We start from the raw sequence: 27,565 nt of genomic DNA, 5'->3' as shown, positions 1-27,565 counted from the left end.
ACAACCTTAGGGTCTCCGCGCTGTTTTTAGTTGTTACTGCATCTTTTATGTCCCCGAGTGTATTCTCATCTGTCAATCAAAGAGAGTTCTTTCGCTTCACGGAAGAAAACCGTAAGCTTTATTTAAAACCTCATACAATATTACAGAAAAGAGATTACCTACTATTGGTGTGGAGAATTTTGAATGTCGAAGAAACCAAGCATACCATCTTCATTCAGTCTTAGCTCCGGTAAGACTAAAATTCAAAAGTTCATATTCCTAGAATTCCCCACCGTTCGCTTGTGACTTTTCTCCAAGTATGAAACATCTTAAACTAACTGGTTTTAGCTCTCACTGATCTCATTTTAATCGCTCAAGAGGATGGCTTAGTCCACCTGTATGACACTTCTGTTACTGGTACCCAAGCTTTTCTCAAACGTAAGTCGTTGATTAAAACATTGTCCCACGTGCTGTTTTTTTTCTTATGCTACTGTCCTCCACAGTTTAAACATTACTCTCCTTATTAGTGTTAACTGTAGTCCCGGCTTAATGGTTAAAACCCAAACCGTACTCAGTAAATTAGCAGAAGCTGGGTTGTAATATGTTAATCCTAAGATCCGATCTACCCGAAATCGTTCATATTGAATTAAATATGTTCGCTTTTCATCCTTTAAATTATGAGTCCTAATAATAGGACAATCGGTTAAATTGACACTTGATTAGTGGTTCGGAGTTCCCAACTCCACTCTATCTACCACAATCCAGTCACCCAGACTTCATCAAAAACCCTTACAAAGTGTAGGTCAACATGGACCAGATGAATCTGTACCTGTCAAACGAGTTAGATGACTTCTCACAACAGTATGGTTCATCTTCCTGTAAAAAACGGGTGCTTTGTTGGATTAACTAAATCTAGTATACGTAAATGTAATACGCTGCTGGTTTGGGTTAATTTAATAAAAACCCATAGTTAAAACTTTTCAAGTGAAAACCACGTGTCGTGATCAGTAGACAGGTGCAAAGAATTCTAGCATCACATTAGTTCATAAACTTGAATCAAATTTCAATAACTTTTATAATAGCTCATTAGTGTACATTCAAGGCACAATCAATAGCATACTTGGATTACAAGATAAAACCAGAAAATTTGTTATGATAATTCTCTGTGTCTTCTCATACCAACGAACTACAACTTGGCCTAGAGAAAAGTTTAGACCACTATTTAGCTCTTGAACGTGGTTCACCAGTAAATATGTTCCATGCATTCAGTCGTCTGCGAAAAAAGTAGTAACTTGTCTAGGCGTATATCCGTTCAGATCACAGTTCGCACCCTCTTGATGAGATAAGATTTATGAATTAAAAGTTATAGGGTTTTTAAAATAACATCTATTTCAGTGAAAAACTCTTTGTAATCCCAACAAAACGAGTGTTGTCGAAGAGTGGGTGTTGTAACTTACTTTTGCAAAACATAAATAAAGAACAAATTCAGCTTTACTACTTATCCAACGTAAACGATAAGATATTAAACCAAACAGATACAGAAAAAATGCTCGGAAATATCAGAGATATCTTTAGCTATTGATTATAGATCTCTCACGAGTTCCAACCAAGAAGTATGCACTTCTCGATACGGTTAGAATCAGCAGTCAAGGGCCCCATGAGTTCATGTTTCCATTGACTGGTATTAATCTAAATGGAGTTTGAATCATATATTAAAAGATAAATGCATTTATCAGACTTTTAACCATAACTGTGAGCATTAAAGATAAAAACATATGGCTGATCAAAATCCGATTCGTTAAGGAAAGTTAAAGCTCATAACCACTGGCTAAATATCAAGTATCTTATCAATTGTTCCTCTCCTGTACATTGGACAACTGTTTCGCTCTAGTATGAAGGTCTTGTGTAGCGCATACTCACTACCTTTTCAGGGGTCGGTCTTTAGGCCTCGTAAATTGACCAAAGTTGGAAATATGAACCATCGTGTGTCAACTCTGTAGTCCAAAAGCAAAGCACTCACCATGAGCCTTAAAGGTCCTGCACTCGATCTCTGGCGAGATCGTTGTATTCAGTTCTAGGGAGTCTCACTTTTCGACAGACAATCGTACAGTACTCTAGTTTTCAGAGGGTTGGTTGGGCGAAGTTAATTCGTGGCATAAATTATTGATAGTTCTATTCATTAGATCATATTCTTAACCAAATCAAATGAATTCAAGTTTCACAGTTATTCACATATAAAGTAATATGTTTTTGATTACTAGATTATGAAGCACATAATAACGCAGTATTTGATGTTAAGTGGCTTTCATCTGGATCAAGCTTCCTGACAGCCTCCGGAGATCAGTCTATTAGATTAATCGACGCTGAAACAGGTGTCATAATACAGCAATTCTTTGGACATACCATGTCAGTACGCAGTCTTTCATTTATGCCCAGTGACTGTCGTAAGTAATTCCTTCTGTATGTAAGCCTTTTGTTAAGGTTTTTGAACCAACTCAAATCACTTACACAGATCACTGCAAGAACACATGAGTGACTGGTTACGATTAATAGTATTAAAATTTAGTTCGTATTATCGGTATTTAAAAAAGAGTTTACTGTGGTGTGTCCGTAGTTTTGATGACTTTGTTCTCAGTGAGTAGTTGTCTAAAAATAGTCTCTATGTACAGAATAATAATACGGATGAAACAGCTGTGTAAAGTACATTTCATAGCTAAACTGCCTGTTGGCAAAGTGGTATTTGCATCCGAACTTGAAAGTTACCCATATTATATTCTTTGGCTATCAGCATCATAGTTTCGGAGTCAAACTCCATTCCATCTGCTCTGACTCGGCATTTTATTTATTTAAACACACAAACATTGGTACAAGGAGGCACCAAATAGATAAGCCCCACATAAGTCATTCGATTTGTGTGAAGGCTGGGATACTGCCCGGGTGTCCAAACCGGTATACATAGTAATATTATTTGCCTTTAAGTAGTAACCAGGATGTTGGTTGATCTAGTTACGACTTACTCTTAATGAGTACCAGGTTTGTTAGCTGTTTGTATTTAATTAAAGATTATGTAAATGTACTGAACGTTTTATATTTCATCTGGTTACATACTCTACGAATCGATCACTGTTAGGTTCTCCGAAAAATATGACAATAATGTGATGATACAATACAAATGTAGTGTATGGAAAATTAATAAGAAAGGATTTATGCAAGATATATTCAAGAAATTTTCCACAAGACAGTCATTGCAGCACTATCTTTGGTTCTAGGCTGTGTTTAATCATGTCTCAGACCACTTAGTGTCATGATTCAATAGACCTTATTTGGGCATTTGATACACAGCAAAAGGTGCTAATCAAAAATATAGTGCCAAATGAAAATTTGATTAAGTTTCTGCCACTTTCGTTCAGTCAAAGTAAAAACAAGTGATAATATTTTCGCGAACCAGTTATGTATCACACAATTAACATACTCATATAACACTAACCGGTTCACCAATATGTGAATAATTATTATCATATGCAACCACATAGCAAAGTATGTAAATTACTTGCATTATGTTTTCAGTGGATTCAGGCAGTGATCAAACATGACAAACTGCCGAACATTAAGTTAAGTCATTCATGCTGGAAAGAGACCTATTCCTCACTGGTTGCCTTCGGACTTGTGCACTGCGATGTAGCTTCTGTTATACTGTTAGTAAGTTCGATATGTTCCTTACTATCTAGATGTATATTCATTTTGCAGGACTACCTGATGCTTTTCTCTTCACTCATTTTACATGATAAACTATTTGGGTTTAATAACATATCTGCACTATCTGCTAAGCATTTTTAATTCCTTTCTGTTTATGAGTTCAATTTTGCTCTAGATTAATTTATTTTCTTATACACGAATTGTACTTTTCGCTCTGCTAATCCATCCAGATATTTTTGCATCTACTTCACGCGATGGTAGTATACGTATGTGGGATACTCGGGTTAAACCGGACGCAGTAAATTTTCGAGGTATTATTTTGCTAATTTAAATAAAAACTTCTTGTACCTCCGTTATTATATTATTGTGATTGCTTAGTAACAATTTATCATTTAATGTGAGCCGTATTTTGCAGCAAAATGATACCATTATCATAGCATACTTTAAGTTCAGTAATCTTATTCCATTCAGCAATCAAAAACCAAACGATCATGTGACTGTCTAGTACTTTACATGGTAACTAGAATAGTTCATTCATATCACAAAATCTCATTACTTTGTTTCCGAAAAAGATGCCAGCGTATGTAGAATTTTCATCTGTAGAGTTTTAAATCGAATATAGAGACCATTAGCTTGGTCTGTTTACTACGATTTATATTCCTCAGAAAATACATAACTTTGTGTTCGTTCTCACTTAGAACTTAACCAATGAATAGAATTATTATCTTAATATTTATCTGTTACATCTTCATGATACATCTTTTTTTCTAAAAAATACCGCAGTAAACATGGAATGTAGTTGTCTACCGATGTCAGTCTCTTTCTTGTTACTATTTTACTACTATTATTATTATTATTATTATTATTGTTATTAACTAGGCTCACCAGGAATATCAAGTGTTGGAGTTTTACCACAATGTCATGTACCGTTTTTGCCTAATTCTTCTAATACAGACGGAAGAAGAACACGCACTCCAAAGCGTTCAGCGGTATGTCATACGAAATTTAACTAAATATTCTTTGCATTGGTTATTGCTGATGAAATTGTAGTACCTTAGTTGTTACTAGATACTGAAATATTGATAGCTATAATGAAATGTGACTTTCGTGGGGAACTAAACAGCCCAGTCCTTCACATATTAAAATTCCAACCTTCGATTTTGAGCGTTGTTGGTTTAAATGAATTATTTATTTATTTGAACACATAAATATTGGTACGACGGGGCACTAAATACATATGCGTCACACAATTTTTGTGTGTGGGCTGCGATATTATCCGGATGTCCAGACCGAAGCAGGTTGGTTGAGTGAAAACAATATTTGTTTATGTATATATATACGCGTTCATCAGAAATTATTTTGATAACTTACTCTAATGTCGATATAAATTCTGTATTCACCGTTTGATGTATTAATATTTATATCTATTTTCTGAGTTGAAAATTATCATGAAACGGTTACGATCTTCTACTCACATGTGTGGCGCATATATATCTGGTTCCCCCCATGCACCAATATTTATGTGTTTAAATAAATAATATAAATAATTTTATTCACATAGATCATATTCAATTCGTTAACTTTACTGAATTTCTCTAGATTCATCATCATTTTTGTTTGGTTCGTCACTTGTAACCTCTGTCGATTTATTATTTTAACAAATAGCTAAGACCTGTCTCCCAAAACATAAAAGTATACAAACCTAGACTTGGTTGTTGCCAATATCCTTTTTAACAATCTCTCGCATATATATATTATCGTTCAATAGTTTATTAACTTGGGTTTGATATTTTCTCATTTATTTGTTTAAACACATATTTCATTATTTATTTATTTAAACACACAAATATTGGTACAAAAATGCACCAGATAAATATGCGCCTCACAAATCTCATTTGATTTGTGTGAGGGCTGTGATACTGCCCAGGTGCCCAGACTGAAGCAGGCGGTTTTCTTAGGGGGCCACACCCCGAGTCTTTGACGTAAAGGTCTGATCCACAAGGCAGTGGAGCATCGTGAGGAGATGCAGTCCCATGGTAGCCGGTGACCAACAATAGGTTCATACGCCATTCGTTCCATCAGGATACTGGAGCCCATGTGCACCACTGGTTTGGAACCAGGGTTTTCTAACTCCCCTAGGTGGACCCTCCATGTCCACCAACCCGGTTAAAGCGCCGGACATTCGCTTTTCGTCCTCTCAATTTCGTAAACAACACCCCCGCCACGAGAAGGCACATAAACATTGGTACAAGAAGGCACCAAATACATATGCGCCACACAATAACAATGAGGTTGTGAAGAGATAAAATGCGTATAATAAGAAGAACAACAACGAACAGATATTAGTGTATGAGAGCGAAATAATGATAGTGGGAGAAACAGTCCAGTTAGCAAAAATATAACCAGAAAGAATTCTTTCAGTTAAAGAATTTATGTTCACGTTTATGAAGAAATTAAAAGAAAGTTACAGCAGGATCGCCACTGGCCTCTACTCTGAGCCATATCTGATAACGTCTCTAGCCACTATGTTGCACCATCTCTAGGACCTCAGCCAGGGAGTCGTGAAGGACCAACAGAAGCCAGTCCTTTGCAGCTTTCTTTCATACCACGACACCATGTCATACACTGAACACCTCTTCGCCTTTTCCAACCAGTCCCAGAGTCGGTAAATAATGCATGACGTGGAATTATCTGGGACGACATTCGTAGAACATATGTAAGCCATTGAAGTCGATGTTTCAAGATGGTGACACCAATTGAATTATCGTCGCTGTTCCCGAACACACAATGCCGAACCTCTGCATTACTAACATGGTGTTGCCACTGGATGTCAGCAATCCTTCTAAGACAACGATGATCAAACACAGACAGTCATCTAACATCCACAACTCGGAGAGACCAGGTTTCACAAGCATAGAGCGAAACTGCTCTCATCGACGCGTTATAGATTCAACTTTTTACAGCCAGGCTAACATCACGAAGTTGCCAAAGATAGCCCAGATTGGCATAATCCTCTCTGACTTTTACTGTACTCAGCTACCCAGATATACGAACTTTTCGACTACTTCTATCTGCTTACTACCCAGTGTGAGTGCAGGATCAAGGTCCTGCCACGTCGAAGGTGCAAAGCACATGTCATACCTACAGACACTGATTGCCAACTGATTAGGTGTTGATTGCATAACCTGTGTATCATCGCGCAGTAAGACAATATCATCCACATACTCAAGGTCGAAAAGTCTTTCTCCAGGAAACAGATCCGCACCACCATCACCTACATTCATGAGAGATGTTTTCATAACGTCATCGATAACAAAGTTGAAGAGGAATGGTGAGATTGGGCAACTCTACCTAACCTCACTACTTGAATGAAACAGTGGAGAGAGGTGGTTTCATGCCCTCATTTTGTCTGAGGTGTTTGTGTATGGGGCTTTTAAGGTATTAATAAACTTTTTCTTCAATAGACAATCCCATAGAACAGCCCTGTTCAATGAATCGAAGGTGGCCCTAGTGTCAAAAAACACTACGATTGTTGGCTTATGATAAGTGTGACGGTGTTCTAACATTTGGCAGAGAGTGAAGATTTGATCGGAACGAAAACCAGCCTGATCCTTGCGAGTCAATCTTTCTCGAGTTTTGAACACTGCAAAGCATGATGGAAGCCAATAGTTTAGACGCGATCGGAGTTAGACTTGTCCCTGATAGTTTTTTACAGAAACGACGTGAACCCTTTTCAAAGATAGGGATGACTATTGACTCATTCCACGATGTCGGAATACTCTCTAATTGTCAGACCTTTGTAAACAATTGAGTCAGTTTCATAATCAGAAAGCCACCACCATCTTTTAGAAGGACCGGAAATGAGTCACCTGAGTCTGGTGATTTGTGACGCTTCAAGAGTTGGAGTTCCTTGCAGACTCCCGCCTCGTTAAGTGGGGCAGTTGTCACAAGCCATGGAGATAAGACAATCTAATTGATGTTTCCGAAGCAGCAGACCAGTCGGACTGCTCCTCGAGAAACTCTGCCCATCTTCCAAGACGTCGGTAGATGTTAATGATTGACGTCACATCACTTCCACAGATTGTTTAACTTACGTTGGACTTCTTGCCGCCAGTGACTCTGATGAGCTGAAAGAGCTTCTGACAGTTACCAAATGCAGCTGCTGCTTCCAACTCATTGGCACTCTATAAGCGACTTTACCCGCCATTTTCATGGTGTCATGCAATTGCAACCAATGCTCATCCATATTTTTCGGTGGTTTGGTAGCTAGTCTTGGACCTAGCTCGGTTTGATGTTGAGTTGCAACAGAAGCTGCAACCAATATACTGACATCGATCCGTTTAGGACGATGAATTTTTTGGTCATTGAGATGTAAGGCAAGATTAGCGCAAACAAGGTCATGATATGAGTCCAGATAGATACTTCAAAAGGAGCGGTTGTCTTGTATACAACCACGCCAGCGGTAGTTGATCGAAATGTAATCAATCTGAGTCCAGGCTTGAGATGAAGAGAGAAGATACCAAGTAGCCCGTTGGCGATAACTGTGCCGGTAGTTAGTGCTAGCCAGAAAAAGTTTGTGGTCTGCATACAGTTGCAGTAGATGGTCCCCGTTATCTCTCCTGCAACCAACAAGTCCCGATTAGTCACCTGAACGACTTTCTTTTGTGCCTACATGCCCGACTTGAGCATTCAAGTCTCCGGCTAGTACTACAATATCTATCGAACGCACTTTCTGTGGAAAAACTGTTAATTGGTGTAAAACTCATCCTTGATCACATCCGAGCTGCAATCTGTCGGGATGTAGGTTGAGAGGACGAAAAGACATCGTTTCTCACACCTATTTCTTCACAGTTTGATGGAACTTTCTAATCAAACAGCACATAACCGACTGTTAATGGGGATCCAATCGGTCAGTGCTACCTCAGCTCTAGCTCTTAATGCGACACCAACGCCAGCAAAACTAGACGAAGATGCTACAGGGTCCCTAGATAAACGCACATGAAACAAGCTTTTCGAAGTGACCGATGGAGAACGAATTTTTAGTACTTCACTAAAGTTTTGAATACGGGTCTCGGATGGACAACCCTTTCTGTTGTCCGATCTGCATTAGTGTGCGAACGTTGAAACCAGTTTGAATGGTACACGTGGTTCCAGAAAGACTGATTCAGTATTCGTATTCGGTGGTGGTATTCACCTTCCAACCAGTCATTGACTTGATATCGTTTAGATAGGACAGGATTCCCACCATAGGCGAGCTGGTGTTTCAGTTAAAAATAAAATATACAAAACGAGAATAAAGGGCAATACACAAATGACGTAGTGTAAAAGCAATAAAAACGAATCTTATCGTATGATCGTAAGTAAGATTTGTCTGAGCGAGCGTTGAGGCAAGAGAAATTTTCCCAGTCGTATTTATCATTGATTTATATGGGGGCTATGATACTGCTCGGGTACTCAGACCGAAGCAGGTAGTTTTCTTAGGGGGCCACACCCGAAGTCTTTGACGTAAAGGTCTAATGCATAAAGCAACGCAGCAACGTAAGGAGATGCAGTCCCATGGTGGCCTGTGATCAATAGTAGGCTCATACGACATTTGCTCCCTCAGGATCCTGGGGCCCATGTTCACCATTGGTTTGGAATCAGGGTTTTCCAACTCCCCTAGGTGGGCCCTCCGTGTCCACCAACCCTGTCAAAGCGCCGGACATTCGCTTTTTGTCCTCTCAATTTCGTAAAGAACACACCCGCCACGAGAAGGCAGTGAGTAGGACGTCCCTGACTGGCTGTATACGCGTGGCCGTGTGAGCGCATCTAGAGAGAGGTCGAAGACTCTCCACACCCTCGGCCGTATCACGGCATTTGGGGTATAGTAAAACCAAGTTGAATGATTTTTTCTGGTTAGCGTTTTTTTAGCGAGTTGATTTTCTACGGGATGGGGTCGCTAACCCCATGCCCAACCCTCCTCCTTTACCCGGGCTTGGGACCGGCAGTAGCCCCTGGAGGAGCTACAGGCGGAGTTACCAGAAAGACCAGTGAAAAACAAGGAAGGCAAAGTAATCAACGATATTGAAGAACAACGAAACAGGTGGGTAGAACACTTCAAGGAACTCTTGAATCGACCAGCTCCACTGAACCCACCCAACATCGAAGCAGCACCCACAGACCTCCCAATCGATATTGGCCCACCAACAATTGAAGAGATCAGCATGGCCATTAGACAAATCAAGAGTGGCAAAGCAGCGGGACCAGACAACATCCCGGCAGAGGCACTGAAAGCAAATGTAACAGCAACTGCCAAGATACTCCACATCCTCTTCAGTAAGATTTGGGACGAAGAACATGTACCAACAGACTGGAAAGAAGGACTTCTCATCAAGATACCAAAGAAAGGCGATCTGAGCAAGTGCGACAACTACAGGGGCATCACTCTCCTCTCAATACCAGGAAAAGTCTTCAACAGAGTATTGTTAAACAGGATGAAGGATTCCGTGGACGCTCAACTTCGAGATCAACAAGCTGGATTTCGTAAGGATAGATCGTGCACAGATCAAATCGCAACTCTACGTATCATTGTGGAACAATCAATCGAATGGAATTCATCACTGTACATCAACTTCATCGACTACGAGAAGGCATTTGATAGCGTGGACAGGACGACACTATGGAAGCTTCTTCGACACTACGGCGTGCCTGAGAAGATAGTCAACATCATACGGAACTCCTATGATGGACTAAACTGCCAAATCGTCCACGGAGGACAACTCACCGACTCGTTCGAGGTAAAGACCGGTGTTAGGCAAGGTTGCCTACTCTCACCCTTTCTCTTTCTCCTGGTGATCGACTGGATTATGAAGACGTCAACATCTGGAGGAATGCACGGGATACAGTGGACAGGCAGGATGCAGCTTGACGATTTAGACTTCGCGGATGATCTGGCTCTTCTATCACAAACGCAACAACAAACGCAGGAGAAAACGACCAGTGTAGCAGCAGCCTCAGCAGCAGTAGGTCTCAATATAAACAAAGGGAAAAGCAAGACTCTCCGATACAATACAATATGCACCAATCCAATTACACTTGACGGAGAAGCTTTGGAGGATGTGGAAATCTTTACATATCTGGGCAGCATCATTGATGAACACGGTGGATCAGATGCAGATGTGAGGGCGCGGATCGGCAAAGCAAGAGCAGCATACCTACAGCTGAAAAACATCTGGAGCTCAAAACAATTGTCAACCAACACCAAGGTTAGAATTTTCAATACAAATGTCAAGACAGTTCTTCTGTATGGGGCAGAGACGTGGAGAACTACGAAAGCCATTATCCAGAAGATACAAGTGTTTATTAACAGCTGTCTACGCAAGATACTTCGGATCCGATGGCCAGACACTATCAGCAACAAGTTACTGTGGGAGACAACAAACCAGATTCTAGCGGAGGAAGAAATCAGGAAGAAGCGCTGGAAGTGGATTGGGCACACTTTGAGGAAATCACCCAATTGTGTCACAAGACAAGCCCTCACATGGAATCCTGAAGGTCAAAGGAGAAGAGGAAGACCAAAGAACACATTAGCCGAGAAATAGAGACAGACATGAGAAGAATGAACAAGAACTGGAAAGAACTAGAAAAGAAGGCCCAGGACAGAGTGGGTTGGAGAAAGCTGGTCGGCGGCCTATGCTCCATTGGGAGTAACAGGCGTAAGTAAGTAAGTAAGTAAGTAAAACCAAGTTAGAAAGAAATAAAATGAATACATAGAATTGAGCAAGTAAATAATTCATCATCATCTATAGTAAACTAACCGTTAAATTTTACTAAATATATGCGTTTTCTCATAAGTACTACAACTTTTCATTACAGACTGATGCTCAAAGTGTCACTTCCGTCTTGTTTGTGGATGATAATACCTTTTTATCTGCAGGATCTTCGGATGGGTAAGTTGAATTGTGTAATCGTGTGACACGTGATATTTTATAGATTAATCACCACTAGATCTATTTCATCCCGAAGTTGTTTCGGAAGATTGTCGATGCAAACACTGCCTAATAAGTTCAATCACACTGTCATTAAGACTGTGTATCTGGTTACCAAAACACTTGAACAAATCGATTTCCAGATAATAACAAATTTGATTTCTACCTTGATGGCATGTTTTGTTGGTGCTTTTAGTTTGATGTAGAATATTTCCAATCACCCAACGTAAAGATCTACTGTGTTTCAAGAGCGTGGCTATTGTTTAACATGGAGTTATATTCACGTTGAAAAAATGCGTTGTACAGCATCAGTTACCATGTTATCGATCGTAACTTCATCCCGCATACTAATTACTTTTTTATGATTGATATCAAGAAATTACTTCAGTTAGCATTCGGTGACTAAGTACATTTACGTACGTGCGTACGAAGTTCTACGTTCTGACTGACTGCATTTACCTTGCAATTTTTTTTAACTGAAAGATTCTATAGTACAAAGTTTGTTTTCCTCAGTGAATAATATAGATCCTAATCTCATAGTGTATGGAATTTATAGCTTTCAGATATACGCGCAAGTATAAGATTCAGTACTGTTTCACCTGATGTTGGATAAATGTATTAAATTATCATCACCTATATCCATAAAATCCCAAATCATTTTATGATCACAACTATGTGTTTTGTTAATAACATTGCAAAATAATTCTTAGTGTACATTTGTGTCAATCAACGCCATATTCCTGTGAGCAAGAGTGGGTTTTGACTTAATCGTCTCATCGCGTACATGATCGTCAGTTCTTGAATGTTCTTTATTGGAGAGTTCCGAGCTATGACTACACAGATGTCTAGTACTTTTTGTTATTAAATGATTCTCTAATTAATTTGTCATCTCGTAACGTAAAGCTGTTTTCACATTTTTACTTTATTCGCTTATTTTCCTTCATTCTTTTTAACAGATCTATCAAAATGTGGGATTTAAGACGAGTGTTTTGTGTTGGAAGTAAAAAGCAAGCAAAACCAAAATTTATTTTCCCTTATTCAGGTACTTCACAAAAACAAAGTGGTAAGTAGTTTCAATTCAAAATATTTTTTTTGCGTTTTTTCAGGGAAAATAATCTAATGGAATAATACCCTTTAAAGATTTAATTAAAGGCATCTTCTTTATCATGTAATTCCTCGTGTAAGTTTATGAAGACTTGTAAATACAGCTAACGTTGGTCTGAGTAGTCTATTCATCTCTTTTGAATTGACCTAAAGAACAATACGAATTGTATATCGTCGAAATAAACTCAACTAACATGCAGGAAGGGTCACTTGTAGTGTATCTTTGGTTCCATTGTTAATATTTGAAAATATTCTCTCTTGTATAACTCTAATTTTCGTAATGTGACCATTTTCTTGAAGTTTGCAACTATGATAGTGAATACCATGGTCGTTCAATTATCGATCACTCTCTTTTTCTTTCTGTCAAATTTTCCATTAGAAATAGATTTATTAGAGAAAAAACTATGAAAGTCAGTTATCTAACTACTACTAAGTCTATTACACTTGTTTGTTTTATATAGAATCAGATAATAATGATTGTGATGATTATTAAAATGTGTAGTTAGTGCCATTTTGACCAGTGTGATCTCTTTTCACTGGGTTAAGTAATTAGAATGTAACAAAAATCGTTTGTAGTTGGTTATTTTGTTTAATTACTTAATTGTGTTTCATGAAATCTCACATCCTTTATCATCATCCTTTTTTTCCAGTTTTAAGTATTATTCATCCTCTGAATTCTTTAAATAGTGACGATGTTTTGTGCTTTTGTTATAAATAATCTTGTGGTGGGATTCTATTCATGACCCGTGTCCAATATTTGCATGATATACCTTTCGATTTCGGATATAGTTACTGAGTATTTTCACTTGTGAAATTTATTGTTTACAAGTAATCAAGAAGCATAGCATCAACATGTTTCAGTTTTGTCAGCTGATAGCTAATGAAAATCTCTGGAAACTCACTCAGCTATTAACATTTACTTCTATGTACAGCCAGACTTTAAAATACACACAGATTTACGTTAGTCAATCAGTTATAGGCAACGTAGAGACTGAAACAAACGTCCGTCGGTTCAAGTTGCTACACTACTTCAGGACAAAAAAATGAAATTATCAAATTGAATAGAAAAAAGTTGAAATTATACTACTTTCAGTAGTAGTAAGGAAGACTAAACATTAAAATACATCACTCGAAAGGGAGATATGTATGAATGAATATTGAAACTCCTGATATAAGGGAAAACAAAAGATACACGCTACTGAAATCGACTCCGTATCATGTCACCCGACATCTCCAGCTGCTGACTGGAGTTATCCCAGGTAGTCTACATCTTTTGACACGACTGAGTTTAGTGTAAATCGGAGAAAAAACACCAGAAGTTTAGGAAATCCTCTGGTTTTTTAAATTGTTTCATGCCAATATAAACAGTAAATAATGCATCTATAAATTAATAATGTAGCAGATTGACAACCGAAGACATTACCCCTATACTCGTGATACAGATAAAAGATTTGATGCACCTGGTTAAAGACATAAGCATCTAGTACAGATCAGACAAACATAAATGATTGGGAAATTAGTGTTGGTGTATGGAAATTTCATTCAAAAAATTAATAAGAGCTAAGATCAATTACCCATATATAATTTAGTTCCGAATCCATGCGATTTCGATAAAAACTAATTATAGTTTATGCATACGTACAACTGATAAGTAAGATGGAGCAACTTATAAAACCTGTTTGACTTAAGATTGTAGAATGATACCCTTGATCAATTATCGGGGTCTGATAAGCCTCCGTTATAATCTTCTGTCACGATATATATATATATATATAACTGATTTTTTCGGCTTAAACCTGGGTGCACTGACCTGTACTTGTTGGTTGAGTTACATAAATTAAAAAAAAGAATGTCAACATGAAATTACGCTTTGACAGAGTACATTGTTAGCAATTTTAAAAAATTACTCCATCCAATCGTCTGTCAATGTTAATTCTTTTGCTTACTCATTATTATTTTAAATAGTTAGAAATCAGTCAGAGCTAAAAATACCGGACGACTAAACTTTAATTGAATGAATGATGAAAATCCTTTTCTAAATTCGTCGCTTGTTTAATATTTCATTATTATTAGTTTTAGTCTCAATGATTATTGAAACTTACAAAATTATCAATCTTCCATTTCAGGCTATTCGGATTTGGCAGTCAATTCGCATAGAACACGTCTATTCGCCAATTGCCTAGATAATGTTGTATATGAATATGATCTGACACAGTCAACTACACAACCAGGTAAGCATATGTATACAGATGACCGTATAATTCCCTGCCTAAAATTTTTGAATTTCCGCAAAGCAAATAATCATTTTAGGAATGTTTATGATGGTAGTAATTCAAAAACAATAGATGACTCTATAATTGTATTATTTTTATATTTAGTATTTCCTTTTGCGATTTAGGTCTAAATAATTCGATATTTCATGTTCAGTTCAAAGTAAAACTACTAGCTTATCTCTAAATTCATTGGAAAGTAGGTAACGTTTGTCTAGTTCCTTCTAGTCTTCACTACTCAAAGAATAATTTTAAATAAAAAACAAAGTACAACTTTCTGCTTTTAGTAGTTTATCTGTAATGCAACAAATATACTAAGATTTTTATATTTCTCATTCACCTTGTTTTTATGATCAGAGTAAGAAATAATAATAAAATGATTTCCGATTTTACGCTTCCTTCCTCTTTTTATTCAGTCAAGTATTTCTGTTTTACTTCCCAATTTATAACGTTACCCACTTGAATATTGAAAACAATCACTATCAATTAAACCAACAAATTAATTTCTCTGGGAATTTCTAATTCTAATCAATGATTAATTGTTCGTTTGGATGGTTTGTAGAATTTCGTTCAATTTCAAGATAGTTCCTGTCGCGTGCTGACATCGATTCCAGAAATGATTAACCAAGTTGTTCTTTTCATATAAGCTTTCTCTAGAACTGATCCGTAACAACTCAAATCAAAATCAAAACGTAGAGCTTTGTAATCTGACAACGAGTATAATACTTTTAAATCACGTGGTCTGTAGTCAAATAGTTCACTATACAACAAAATGGTCATCTAATTTTATAGATAAGAGATCGTGAGTTTCCCATCGCTAACATGCTTCAAACTAAAATGACAATTGTGTAATACTCTCTGTTCTTCATACGGTTTTTAGTTGGTATCTATCCATGATGAGAGCTATCCCTAGATGCTCATTTAATTTCACAGCATCTATGCAGTTAGTTCAAGATTCTGATTGCTTCTTAGTGTAGCACAGTTGATGAGAATTCGAACGTAAATTACGAGTTTAAATATAACTATCTAACTAGTATTCTCTTTTTCATCGTTTCGATAGAAAATGCTGAAACAATATAGTTATAGTTGAATGTGTTAGATTTATGGAGTAGTATCTTCATAATAATATTTATTTCAATAAAGAACTCATAACTTCAGTGTTAATCAGCATGTATCGAAATAATGTCATTTTTCTTGTTTATCGTCTGTTAAGCTCTTTGAGTGTAAGTTGGGCTTTATTTCAAACACGTAATCACTACTCTATAACACTAATGTTTATCGATTTACAGATTTTATTATCTTAAGTCTTTTTTATTTTCCCTTTCAGTTTTCGTTTATACTGGTCATGTGACAGATTCTTTCTACGTGAAACTAGATATCAGTCCAGATGATTCCTACATAATTTGTGGTAGTTCAGATCGTCGGGCGCATATTTATGCTGTTGGTAAACGTCGACAACAACCAATAGTCCTTTCCGGTCATACTGGTGAAGTTAGTGTTCCACGTTGGTGTAAAGGTGATCCTACTAGGATTGTCACTTTGTCAGATGAATCTCAAGCATTTGTTTGGAATATGTTTCCCGCTCGACGTTATACTTTACCGGATCCGGGGGAATTAGCGGGTAAGCATTACAGTGATTAATTTGTCTTTTCAATGCGTTTATCACCTACTCACAAACCACATAAAATTATTGACTAAAGTCTAATAAAACACTCAGTAATATACTCTTTGATTGGTGGAACTCAATTGTAACTAATCACTAGTGAATTGCTTAATCCTGCATAATATAGATAGCTAACATTTACTAAATAGTCTAATGAAAATTATTTAGATTCGGAGTATAATTACGCAATCTGGTATACTCAGGCTCTAAATGGTATTGCCCTTACACATCTGTTGATATCGATTTTTATTTGTTTATAGTGACAAACCGTTGTTTTCATTATTCTGATGCATTGATAAGGGTCACATATTGTACAAATCTGACATTTTCTGTTGAATTCAGAGTAAACTTACGTGCACAACCAAAATATTAATTCTTTGTCGTAATTTTAACTCTGTGAATAATACTTTCTTGATATTACCTATAGATACTGCTCTAACTGTTTGTCTTTTTTTCATGTTGTTACTAACATCGCCCATGCTTCTATATCTATTATAATTGAAATTCAGTCCTGTCCTTTACTTCTCTTTTCGTTAGTTTTCTTTCGCGTTGTACTGCTTTTATATGTGGCAGCTTTGATCGATATAGTTTTATGCATTAAAGATTATATTACCGGCGTATTCGAATCGAATTCAGCTGACTGGAATTTAAACCTTTAATCGAATATCTGAAAGTTGAGTACTTTGGAAATTAATCCACCTTTTTTCCATTGGAATCATGTCCTATACCCCAAATAAATCAAATATCAAAAAGTAATATTCATTAAACTGAGCATATATAGCGAAATAAAACTATAATATCTGTGTGTTGTTGATTAGATTGCATATAGTTAATCACGGGTAAAAACAGTCAATAATGCTGAATGTCTGATTATTGTATCAATTAGTTATGACTGATTCTGCACTTAATTCTCTCCTTTAAAATTGTAATATCGATAGTGACGTGATTTTACCTGAGGAAATGTTCTACTCTTTGATGTCTTCGTTTTTGGTCCATAGGTCTCGCTGAACTTATTTCACCTTCAAAATCACTCATGAACACAAGTCAACTAGAAAAATATATTTTATCTTCAACTACATCACAGTTGAATAATGTAAATAATAAATTAGGTAGTCTTTCTCTACCCAATTTCAATTCTCGATCACCCATGACTTCAGCCCGTCGACGACAATCAAATATCCGACATTTCCTTGAGACTGTTTCTCCAGTTAACTCATCTAGTTCGACATCAACTACTAATAAATCTTTAGTCGCCTTATCTTCATTGTCAAACAGTATGAGTACAAATGGTATAGTTCTAAATTCAAATCTACAAACAAAAAGGTTGCCAAGTTTAGCAACGCTTACCGAAACTTTAGGTGGGGTTGTACAACGATTTCCAGGATTATCAACAGGATTTCAAAACATCCATTCCGCACCGAGTACGCCCCCTTTAGGTTGTTATTCTTTGAACTCTGCCAATCGTAGTCCATTTATTAATACTCCAACAAAAATTGAATCTCCTATAACACTAGAACAGTATCTTATTCATCCATTCGATATGGGTAGGTTTACTTTATTAATAAACTCTCCATTTTTTACTTATGAAAAATAATATCGTGATATATACATGTACGGTTTAGTTCGTTGCACACTTTGAGAAGTTTTGACATGATTGTGTTTAAATCCACTACTTCTGCGTATAACATAAGTGAAGCACATAAATAACATTAATGTTCTAGTCGATACTTTAGAATAAATTATTCATACTTTACACTTTGTCTAACCATCTTATCAAAACTAGTAATCTTTATGACAGCATAGTTGATTGTCTTCTAGAAGTTTCATATGAATCATGTAAGAGAGTCGGTCAGTCGTACATTTATTTACGTATAGTAATATTTACAAGATTTTTGTAAACAAATCAAAATATGAACAAGCTATGAAAAGGAATGTCTCGATCTTTAACGACGGCGAAAATAGATAAATATAGAAGTAAAAAAATAACACCGACTGAAATTTTTCGAAGAAAACTTGTGTTGTTTACAAAATTAAGAGGACGGAAAGCGAATGTCCTGCGCTTTAAGCGGGTCGGTGGAGACGGAGGGTTCACCTAGAGGAGTTAGAAAACCCTTATTGCAAACCAATGGTGCTCATAGGCTCCAGGATCCTGATGGAACGAATGGCGTATGAACCAATCGTTGGTCACCGGCTACCATGGGACTGCATCTCCTCACGATGCTCCACTGCCTTGTGGATCAGATCTTTAGGTTAAAGGCTCCGGATGTGGCCCCCTAAGAAAACCGCCTGCTTCAGTCTGGGCACCTGGGCAGTATCACAGCCCTCACACAAATCAAATGAGGTTTGTGTGGCGCATATTTATCTGGTGCCCCTTTGTACCAATATTTATGTGTTTAAATAAATAAATAAACTTTATAAACCTGTCTATCGCCTATTATTATTATTGTCACTATCACTTTATTTTATATGCTTTTTGTTAAGACGACAAATAAAATTGTGTTTTATTTTTTTTATTTATTCACGCATGCTGTTATCAGAAGATTCTGAAAATATTAATCCAGACGATTTGTTACACTCGATTTCATCGCAAGGTCTTCCTTTGGATTGTGTTGATGGACGAGTGTTAAATCAGTCTCCAATTATTCGTTGTTCTGTAGACAGACTTGCGTATAATCCAAATTCCCCGACTACACCATCAAAAAGATTTCCATTATCCCTAAATCAATCAATTTTCAATACTCCAACGTCACAACCGGTAAATTAGTCGTTGTAAATAATATTTGTGACATATTTTTATAAGGTAGAAATAAGTTTTTTTTTCTCAGTAATTTCTACCATTACATGTGGGAAGGGAATTCAAATTTAATTTGACAGGTTTCTAAAGTAGAGATCTTTTAATTCATCATAAGTATTTCAAATTATTTTAACCTTGAAAAAATAAGTTTTAACTTCACTACTTTATATGTGTTTGTTTTGTTAAATCATTGATTCCGAGTTGGTAACTCATTATTTTAGCAACTATATTATTCCATTGCTACCAGTATGTTATTAGAAAAGCCATGTCCATATGATTCTGAAGATAGTTGATACTTAGTAAACTCTGGTAACCCAGTATAGTCTTACATAATACGACTCAGTCAAACTTTTTACCTTTTAGTTAGTAGTATTTTGTGATTCAACAGTCTTTAACCGACACATGAAATTTTAACTCATCAAAGAGATTGAAAGAGAAGTATATAAAGCAACAAATCATATCAAGAGTTTTGTACAGCAGATCATCACCTTATAATGAAAACAGATAACAACGGTTACCCCTTGCACAAATGAAGACTGTCAACAGCATGTAACCTTGCAGATTACACTATAGGTTTTGTATCCATGATTATTGTGTCATCATTTCAGTAAGATTTCAGACACATGAACATTCCTGTAAATCCATCGAATAAATTTACTGGAGTTCTAGATTTTTTACTAAACGGTTATATATATATATATATATACATATCAACACTGCTGGTTTTAAAGTGCTTGTGTTATATAATAGAAACAGTCTTGGTTACATTTTTTTTCCACATTTCAGTCAGTTGATGAATTATCTACAATGGAATCAAGAAAACGTAGAAGGTCAGATATATTTGATGTTTCTCCTGGTTCAAGTCCAACTCTTCTTGTCAATTCTAGTAGAATTGATTTACCTAATAGTGTAAATCGTGTCACAGAAAAAAGACGTCGGCTAACTGCATTTCCATCAACTTCACAATCGGTTGCTTCTCCCAAAAATTCTCCTGTTGTTTCAGCGGCTGTAAGTACTTCAAAACATCTTATTTTTTGTTCCCAACAATCCTTTAGAACCTCCTTTTTAGACCAACGTCAATATACTGACTCCGCTATTCACTTATACTAACTCAATCTACCAAGAAAACTATACAATAACCTTATTTATCCATGCTATTTAGTATACATTTATTTATTTGTTTCTACCACAACGAGTTTCCCTACTATATGGTATCAAAAATCACCCTTATGAAGCTAAATGATGAATTTGAGAAAAGATGGAAAAGATGTTGCAAACAATAATAGTATTTATCGTAAGACAGTTCAATGTTAAAAAATAACCAAGATAGATGCTGTTCTGTTAACGGGTGCATTTTATTTTCATGCCACTCTTGGAGAAGTAATTTGCATTTTGTGGACTTTAAGAAGCACCAAGGGTAAATCATCTGAAAGTGGCGATTTGTGGGTTTTGGCAGTTGAATTCCATTGTCAGACCTGTACTTCATCTGTTAGATCAGTAGTCGCCAACTAAACATCACTGACTTCTCAATCTTCCTTGATGAACCCTCCGTGTTCATCGACCTGAATGTCCATTTTCCCATGCTATTTAACCGGAGTCACTTTCTTCATGTGAACGTAATTTTCGGGCTTTGTTTAGGAGAGTCTATAAGCACATAGTCGTTGACTACATTACAGCGAGGTAGTAAAACCTAAGTTTCAACTGTACTATGGCATTTAGGAGACGTTTTTACATAGATTTTATGTATCATAAATATACAAAATAAAACAAATTATTTTAGTTTTTCTATAAATGTATTGTTTTCAAGTTTATTATTATTACTTTTTGGAAACAGAATTCTCGGCGTCGACGAATGACAGCAATGTGTTCTTCCGTACATAATCCGATCACAAAGTATTTCAAGAAAAATGACTGACGTTTTTAACAGATGCTACCTTTTTTGTAATCTAATTTTGACTTGTAGATATTCATTCCTTGTATTATCCTTTACATTTTTTGTATGAAAGCCAGTTTTCAAATTTTTTTATCCTTATGTATTTCCCTTTTTTTTATAACAAACCAGACTCTGACTTATGCACGTTTACGTGTACATCTCACTATACAGTGATATTTTGATATGTGTAGAACTTTGCAACTGTGTTTCTTCATTTTTTTTTAGAATGACGTTTTATACCTCAACACGTACAGATCTATTTTTAAAATTTTATACAATACTGTTCTTTAAAATTTAACGTTTTTGCTTGATATTAAACTGTATGCAATTGAGAAAATAACTTGACTTCATATTCCTTTCATTAAACCTGATATATTGAGACCTCTTTGTATTTTTATAAAATGTGTCATTGTCTGTCGGTTTTCTTTGTTAATTGGTGTATACTAGTTTTACCTTGCAGTTGTTTTCAATGGAAGTACTATATTTTGAATTCAAACCAATTTAGTTAGTCTTTACTGCTTTTTAAAGTGTATCTTTATTGGGGTTAGACGAGTCATAATAATCGCTCAACTGCAATTCGATGGATGTCTTCCGATTAAGTACCTTCTAGTGGTATATCTACTGATTGTATGCTGCCTCCCCCCCACACACGCTATGGTTTCATAATTGTTAGAAAACCTTCACAATTATTTTACAAAATAAAGTTCGCTCAAAAATTGAATTATGATTTCATCTCGCCACAATTAGTCACGTACCGACTTTTCAGACCCTAAAACACCTGTTATTATTCTGTACAAGGTAAATAGATGGAATCTGATGATATAGTTGTAAGGTCGTGTAGTACATGTTTATGTAATATGTAAATGTATTTAGTATGGCAAAGCATGATTTAACGTTGAGTGAGCACACCTGCACGGTCAGTTCATAGAGTTTCAGTTCCTCCCATCCTCACCAAATCTGACTTTATCCATGCGTTTAATTTTTAACGTATGTCTTCTTAGTTATATGTTTGGCTTCAAAAATCGTATGGTTAAGAACCAATAATATTGCGGTTTTACCTAACATTCGGTTATGGCAGGTATCATTCATTTGTGTCCTCTTTCATTATTTTGCTTGAACCGACTGGTAATGTGTATTTTGGATAGTGAATTGAAGCACCCTTCCAGAACTGGAAACATTTATTACTGTAACAAGTAATCACTCTTACAATTCTTTGCACTTTGTCGCCGACACTTTTATAGAGTTGGGACTGTACGTGATTTTTCCGGAAAGAATGGAATGGTGGTCCTGCACAATTAGAACGTTTATTTTTTAGAACTGGTAAATATGTGAATCCTATATTAATTTATGTACTTGACGTAATTTCATTATTTGTGTTGGTTGAGCAAATGAGTGGTAATATTTGTTTAGGTAATAGTGTATATCTAAATTTATACAGTGCAGTTTCTTATCCAACCAGATTGTTCCGAATTTACATTAGATAAGAACAGGAGTATCTAAACTAGCCTTCACAATTTCAAATTCGCATTGGTTTGGGATCAACAAGAGCGACGTGTGAATTTGAAATAGTGTAACCAATCAACATTAATCCCAGTTGGTGCAGAACTTCGACAAGACTAATGCAAGCACTCGAATCTGATGTGCGCAGTATGGAACTGTTCTGTTTTATCAGAGTTTTTAAACATATGATATATATGATTGTAGAGTACTTGAATTAGTTATTCACCACACGGCCTTCTGTCTAGATTAAATCTTGATTCTGTCAGATCTCAACTGGTCAGCATTCTGATTTTCGTTTTCCTCATCAATCAGAATTACCTGAACCAGTAGAGTTGAAATTTAAGCTATCCCTCTGAAGTCCAGAATTATCTACAGGGCAAGGATTGGTCAGAGCATTATCAGAGTCGAAATCCGAATGGCTTTTTTCATTGACCATCACTTAGTCTTGATATATTCTCTGAACTATACGGTCATTCAAATCAAGAATCTTTGCCATTCGACTATCCATTCTCTGAATAATAATTCCTGTAGGTAGTCAACATTCACTTCTTTGGTAAATCAGTGCTTCTGATTATACTTTATTCATTGAATAATCTCGAATAAACTGAACAGTTTAGACCGTGTGATAATTTCCCTAATGTTCAACTTTACCATATTGAAGTAAGGAGTTGTCGATACATTTTCTTATAGCTGATATGATAGGACTCTTAAGAGTTTCAGCATAATTTCCTGCCAAACAATTAGACTGAGAATGTTGTGGATCAGAAATAGACGTCGGCATCCAATATCAGTGAGCCGGTTGGTAAACGCTTTCTGTGATGTGAGTTCCATTATCCGTTGCTAATAGATTGGGTATCTCCTCACAACTATATGTCTTCCTCGTTGCTCTTTGGATAAAATCTCTGCTAGAATGTTCGTGAGTTTAAATTCGGAATATGAATCAATAACAACTGAGGCAAAATGTTGGTTTAAACATATGCTGCAGTAATATTCATGAATACGTTACCACAGTTCATAAATGCAAGCCAATGATTTCCAATAGGCTTACTATACAACTGGGCACCAATAACTCTGACGATCGCATTTTCTGTTTTCCAAGATGTGTGAGGTGAAAGTTGTTTAGTAACGCAGATCAAAGTGTTGGTGGAATAATTACTCTAAGTCCTTCACAATGTGATGAGATTTCTTTTCTCCATTGTAAAGGTGATAAGTCTTCTAATTGAACGTTAGATTTCGTTCTTAAGCTCTTCTAGTAACCCCCAGGCTTAATCTACATAGTGACTTGAACATGAGAGAAAAGACGCGGAATATAGGAGAAACACTTTACTCCTAGGTTTTGTTTATATACAGGATATCTAGGGCTTTTATAGAATTTAAGATGGCCTTGGGTTTCCGGAAAGCTCTGGAACGCTAGTAAGGGTAGTATGGGTAATCACTCGATCAGAAACTCCACATGTGCCTTTTCACTTTCTAGATGTTTCTTGCGAAACTTCCATTGAATGCTGATTCGTTTAGATGCCTCTCAGTGTTTTCAGAACCTCCGTCAGCATTTTTGAGAGTTGTTCTGGATCTCCCCAAAAAATGTCGAAAAGCCTACTCTTGCGCTGAGTATTACAAACTTTCGACCGCACTTATGACAGTTTCAAACTACTTACAAGTATCTTTCGCAAGTTTTAATAATTCAGTAGGCAGTGGTTGACTCAATATAAAATCGCTGTGGTTGTGTGGTGTTTTGGAACATAAATAGTGTGGTAGAAAATCTGTATGTTGTATGTTTTTAGCCATCTGATTTTGTTATAAACAATAGGGTGCTTGTTATAACGATAGGGTTCTTTGTTATAGCAGTCCTTTCACTTTTTACACGTATGTGGGACGCTAATTTACCTTAGACGAATATCTACACTAGATTCCCACCCAGTGTCTATTCTACAGGACTTCAACACAACTCAGATCAAAAACACGAGATTAGCCTGACTATAACGTCAATATATTTCACACCAAAACCCGACACAAGGAACAGTCAATCGATAACGGTCAATACATAATAAGGATAGGGGAATATATATAACACAACACCTGTCATCCTATCTAATGTCTGACTCATCAAGACAACCAATCATTGTCATTCTCGCCACACATCAGATTCTTGATGTGAAATCGTCATCACTCAATCCTAAGTTCCGTCTCTGAACTAATGCTGTGCATGACAGAGTGCCTTTGTTGGATGACAGTCAAGCTTTCACTCTTGGTGATCAAGTACAATACGGAATTGTATGCCGAACATTTATTTATGCGGTCCTGTCACTAATCATACCTAAACTAAGGTCTCCTTTTGATTCTGAGGATATCCTTGTTCACTGTTGCTTATTAGTCACGAAATAAAAATGACAGTGTAATACTAAAGCATAAATCTAATCATCGACGCCCTTAGGCATCTGCATGAACGTAGTGTTATTCACTTTTATTGATCCCGTCTATCTAACGACCCTACGTGAGAAGCATACTGTAAGCGAAGTAATGCTGTAATTTGTAGATCATGACTGTAAAAATGGCGTGTACCTGCCCTGGCAGAAATATATTATTATTAAATCGATTTCCCGTCACATTTGTTTCGCGAAAGCGTCTAAGTAGCTTTAAAAGTCGTTCATTATGTATCTCAATATTTTAAACATGAATTACTATAAGGAAATGAGAATATTTAATTATGTAATCTCCTTTAACTTAAGCACAGAAGGGGCTTAGTCACTAACTACGAAAGGAATAATTTTCGTGTTGATTAGTACCCCTCGTTTTAGCAATGGAAGAAACCACACTAATGGTGAGGTAGTTTTTGTTTTGATCATGAAACAGAACAGTTGACACTCCAGATTGTCATTATTTAAGCAAACAAAACTCTTCAACATTCAGTATAAAGTAGTAAAAAATATAATGCCTCTAAAAATAATGGAGCGAATAAATAATTAAGCTATAATGTCTCGGCATCACTAAGATATTTGCGGCCAACACTTCACCAATCAAACTGTAAAATCATCTACGTTGATGGTCTACGTCGAAACGATTGGGGGCCTACTAGAGTTAGACGAGAATGGTGACGAACCAACTAACGCTGAAGTCACACCTCGCGACCAGCCCTTACGTGGATTGAACCATCGATGCATCAAAGGATCATGGACGCTATGGAGACTGTACAACACAAAGGACGTTATTACAAGAATATATTAGTTAAGGTACAACCACGAAAGTACAGAAGTGAAAGAACAACCACTGCCGCGTGGGCCAGTCCATGGCGTATGATTGGCTGATGCGCGTTGACTATCCTTGACCTTGACAGGGATCGACGATCTGTTCGATATGCAGTGACATTTCACTGACCCTACAATACTCCCCCACCAGATTCAACGGCCGTTTGAATCGATACCAAACATGTTGGGAGTAGCCGCGCGCCGGAGGTTGCCAGACGATTAATATGAATCCTACGGGTATTGCCGAGCTGTAAGACAAATGGAAAGGAGGCTGCAGAAACTGATCGGGAAACTACGAGTAATAGCACGCAACAAGGACGTTGATTGAATGTTAGGCGATCAACCATAGAAATAATAGAAAAAGAAACATGATATTTTAGAGTTTTATCAAGTCGCGTTGAAAAAGATAGCTCTGACAAGTGGTTGAGTTCCTCAGATGAGAAAAGGTAAGTTTGCCGCAAGAGTAGTGATGTCACAGTGATAGTACGATAAGTGTATTATCAATCGATGCCGATGTTTGTACTGCCCTCGGTACAAAGTAGAAAGTCAGTAAGTGTCGTTGAAAACTGTTCGTAAGCGTCGATTTCTAGTTATATCTATATTTAACAGACTAACTGTAAGTACAGAAGTATAACCGTGAAGATAAGCCGTGGTTTCCTTGTGCGAAGCTTCTGATCAACTTGTAGTCAGTTTGGAAAAACTGATAACTGCTGTGAAAATCAAGAAGGGTCGAAGAATACAGATCGAGAGCGGTGGCACGATGAAGTCTCTAAAAGATGATAAACGGTGAGTGCTGCACGTGTGTTTGATGAGTGAACCGAAAAATGTCAAAAAGAACATAAGAAACCAAGAGTGTCACTCTGGACTCATGTCAATGATATCGGTGAAAAATGCTGTCAGTGTTGGGGTCGAGACGACAATATTGTTGCCAGTTTGCAGGAGATTCACTCGACTGCGTAAACCGATGATTCGCGTGAATGAGTGTCGTCAAACCACCAATTGAACTGGACAGGCTTTAAATCGTCGAGTAGTTGAACAGCCGATTGATGTACCGAAATCATCTACTAGATAACAGGCACGCGTAAACAATACTTCATAGGATAAAAAAATACGACGTCGAAGTTGAATAACTACAATAGTTCGGATGTGTTGTAACGTCACATCGAAGTAACACCCTTTCGTATACTGACAATTGTACTGAACGTTCGTTTGGGCATCGTTAATATAGCAATTGGATGTGTATTAGCAAACATATACGAAGACTATCGTGGGGTTCGTGGAGAATTTCAGAGGTCATTTAGATATTTCCCAAACCCGTATTGCATGTGAATGAGCTGAAGACAGAATTAAAGTGACTTTCGTGCAATAAGGAAATCGAGCCATGATTTACTGTGTGAGATAACAGCAAATACAAAGC

General features: G+C 36.7%; 1 protein-coding gene across 1 annotated transcript; it reads left to right on the top strand.

The window, feature by feature from the left end:
- On the top strand, positions 1 to 23,894 carry Smp_125760 (putative prokaryotic DNA topoisomerase; the record flags this gene model as incomplete). Its single annotated transcript, XM_018793771.1, has 16 exons — positions 1 to 111; positions 147 to 229; positions 263 to 296; positions 328 to 417; positions 2,241 to 2,423; positions 3,906 to 3,986; positions 11,262 to 11,373; positions 11,544 to 11,603; positions 12,599 to 12,705; positions 14,873 to 14,977; positions 16,175 to 16,239; positions 16,430 to 16,637; positions 17,678 to 18,223; positions 19,217 to 19,434; positions 20,260 to 20,481; positions 23,754 to 23,894. Exons 1-16 carry the CDS (start codon positions 48 to 50, stop codon positions 23,892 to 23,894), a joined length of 2,319 nt encoding a protein of 772 aa, XP_018648250.1. The 5' UTR covers positions 1 to 47.
- Between the last annotated feature and the right edge of the window lie 3,671 nt (positions 23,895 to 27,565).

The sequence above is a fragment of the Schistosoma mansoni genome, chromosome 1 (genome assembly GCF_000237925.1).
Source record: "Schistosoma mansoni strain Puerto Rico chromosome 1, complete genome".
NCBI lineage: Eukaryota > Metazoa > Platyhelminthes > Trematoda > Strigeidida > Schistosomatidae > Schistosoma > Schistosoma mansoni.
The sequence above is the reverse complement of the archived record's forward strand: the minus strand, read 5'-3'. Positions and strand labels throughout refer to the sequence as shown.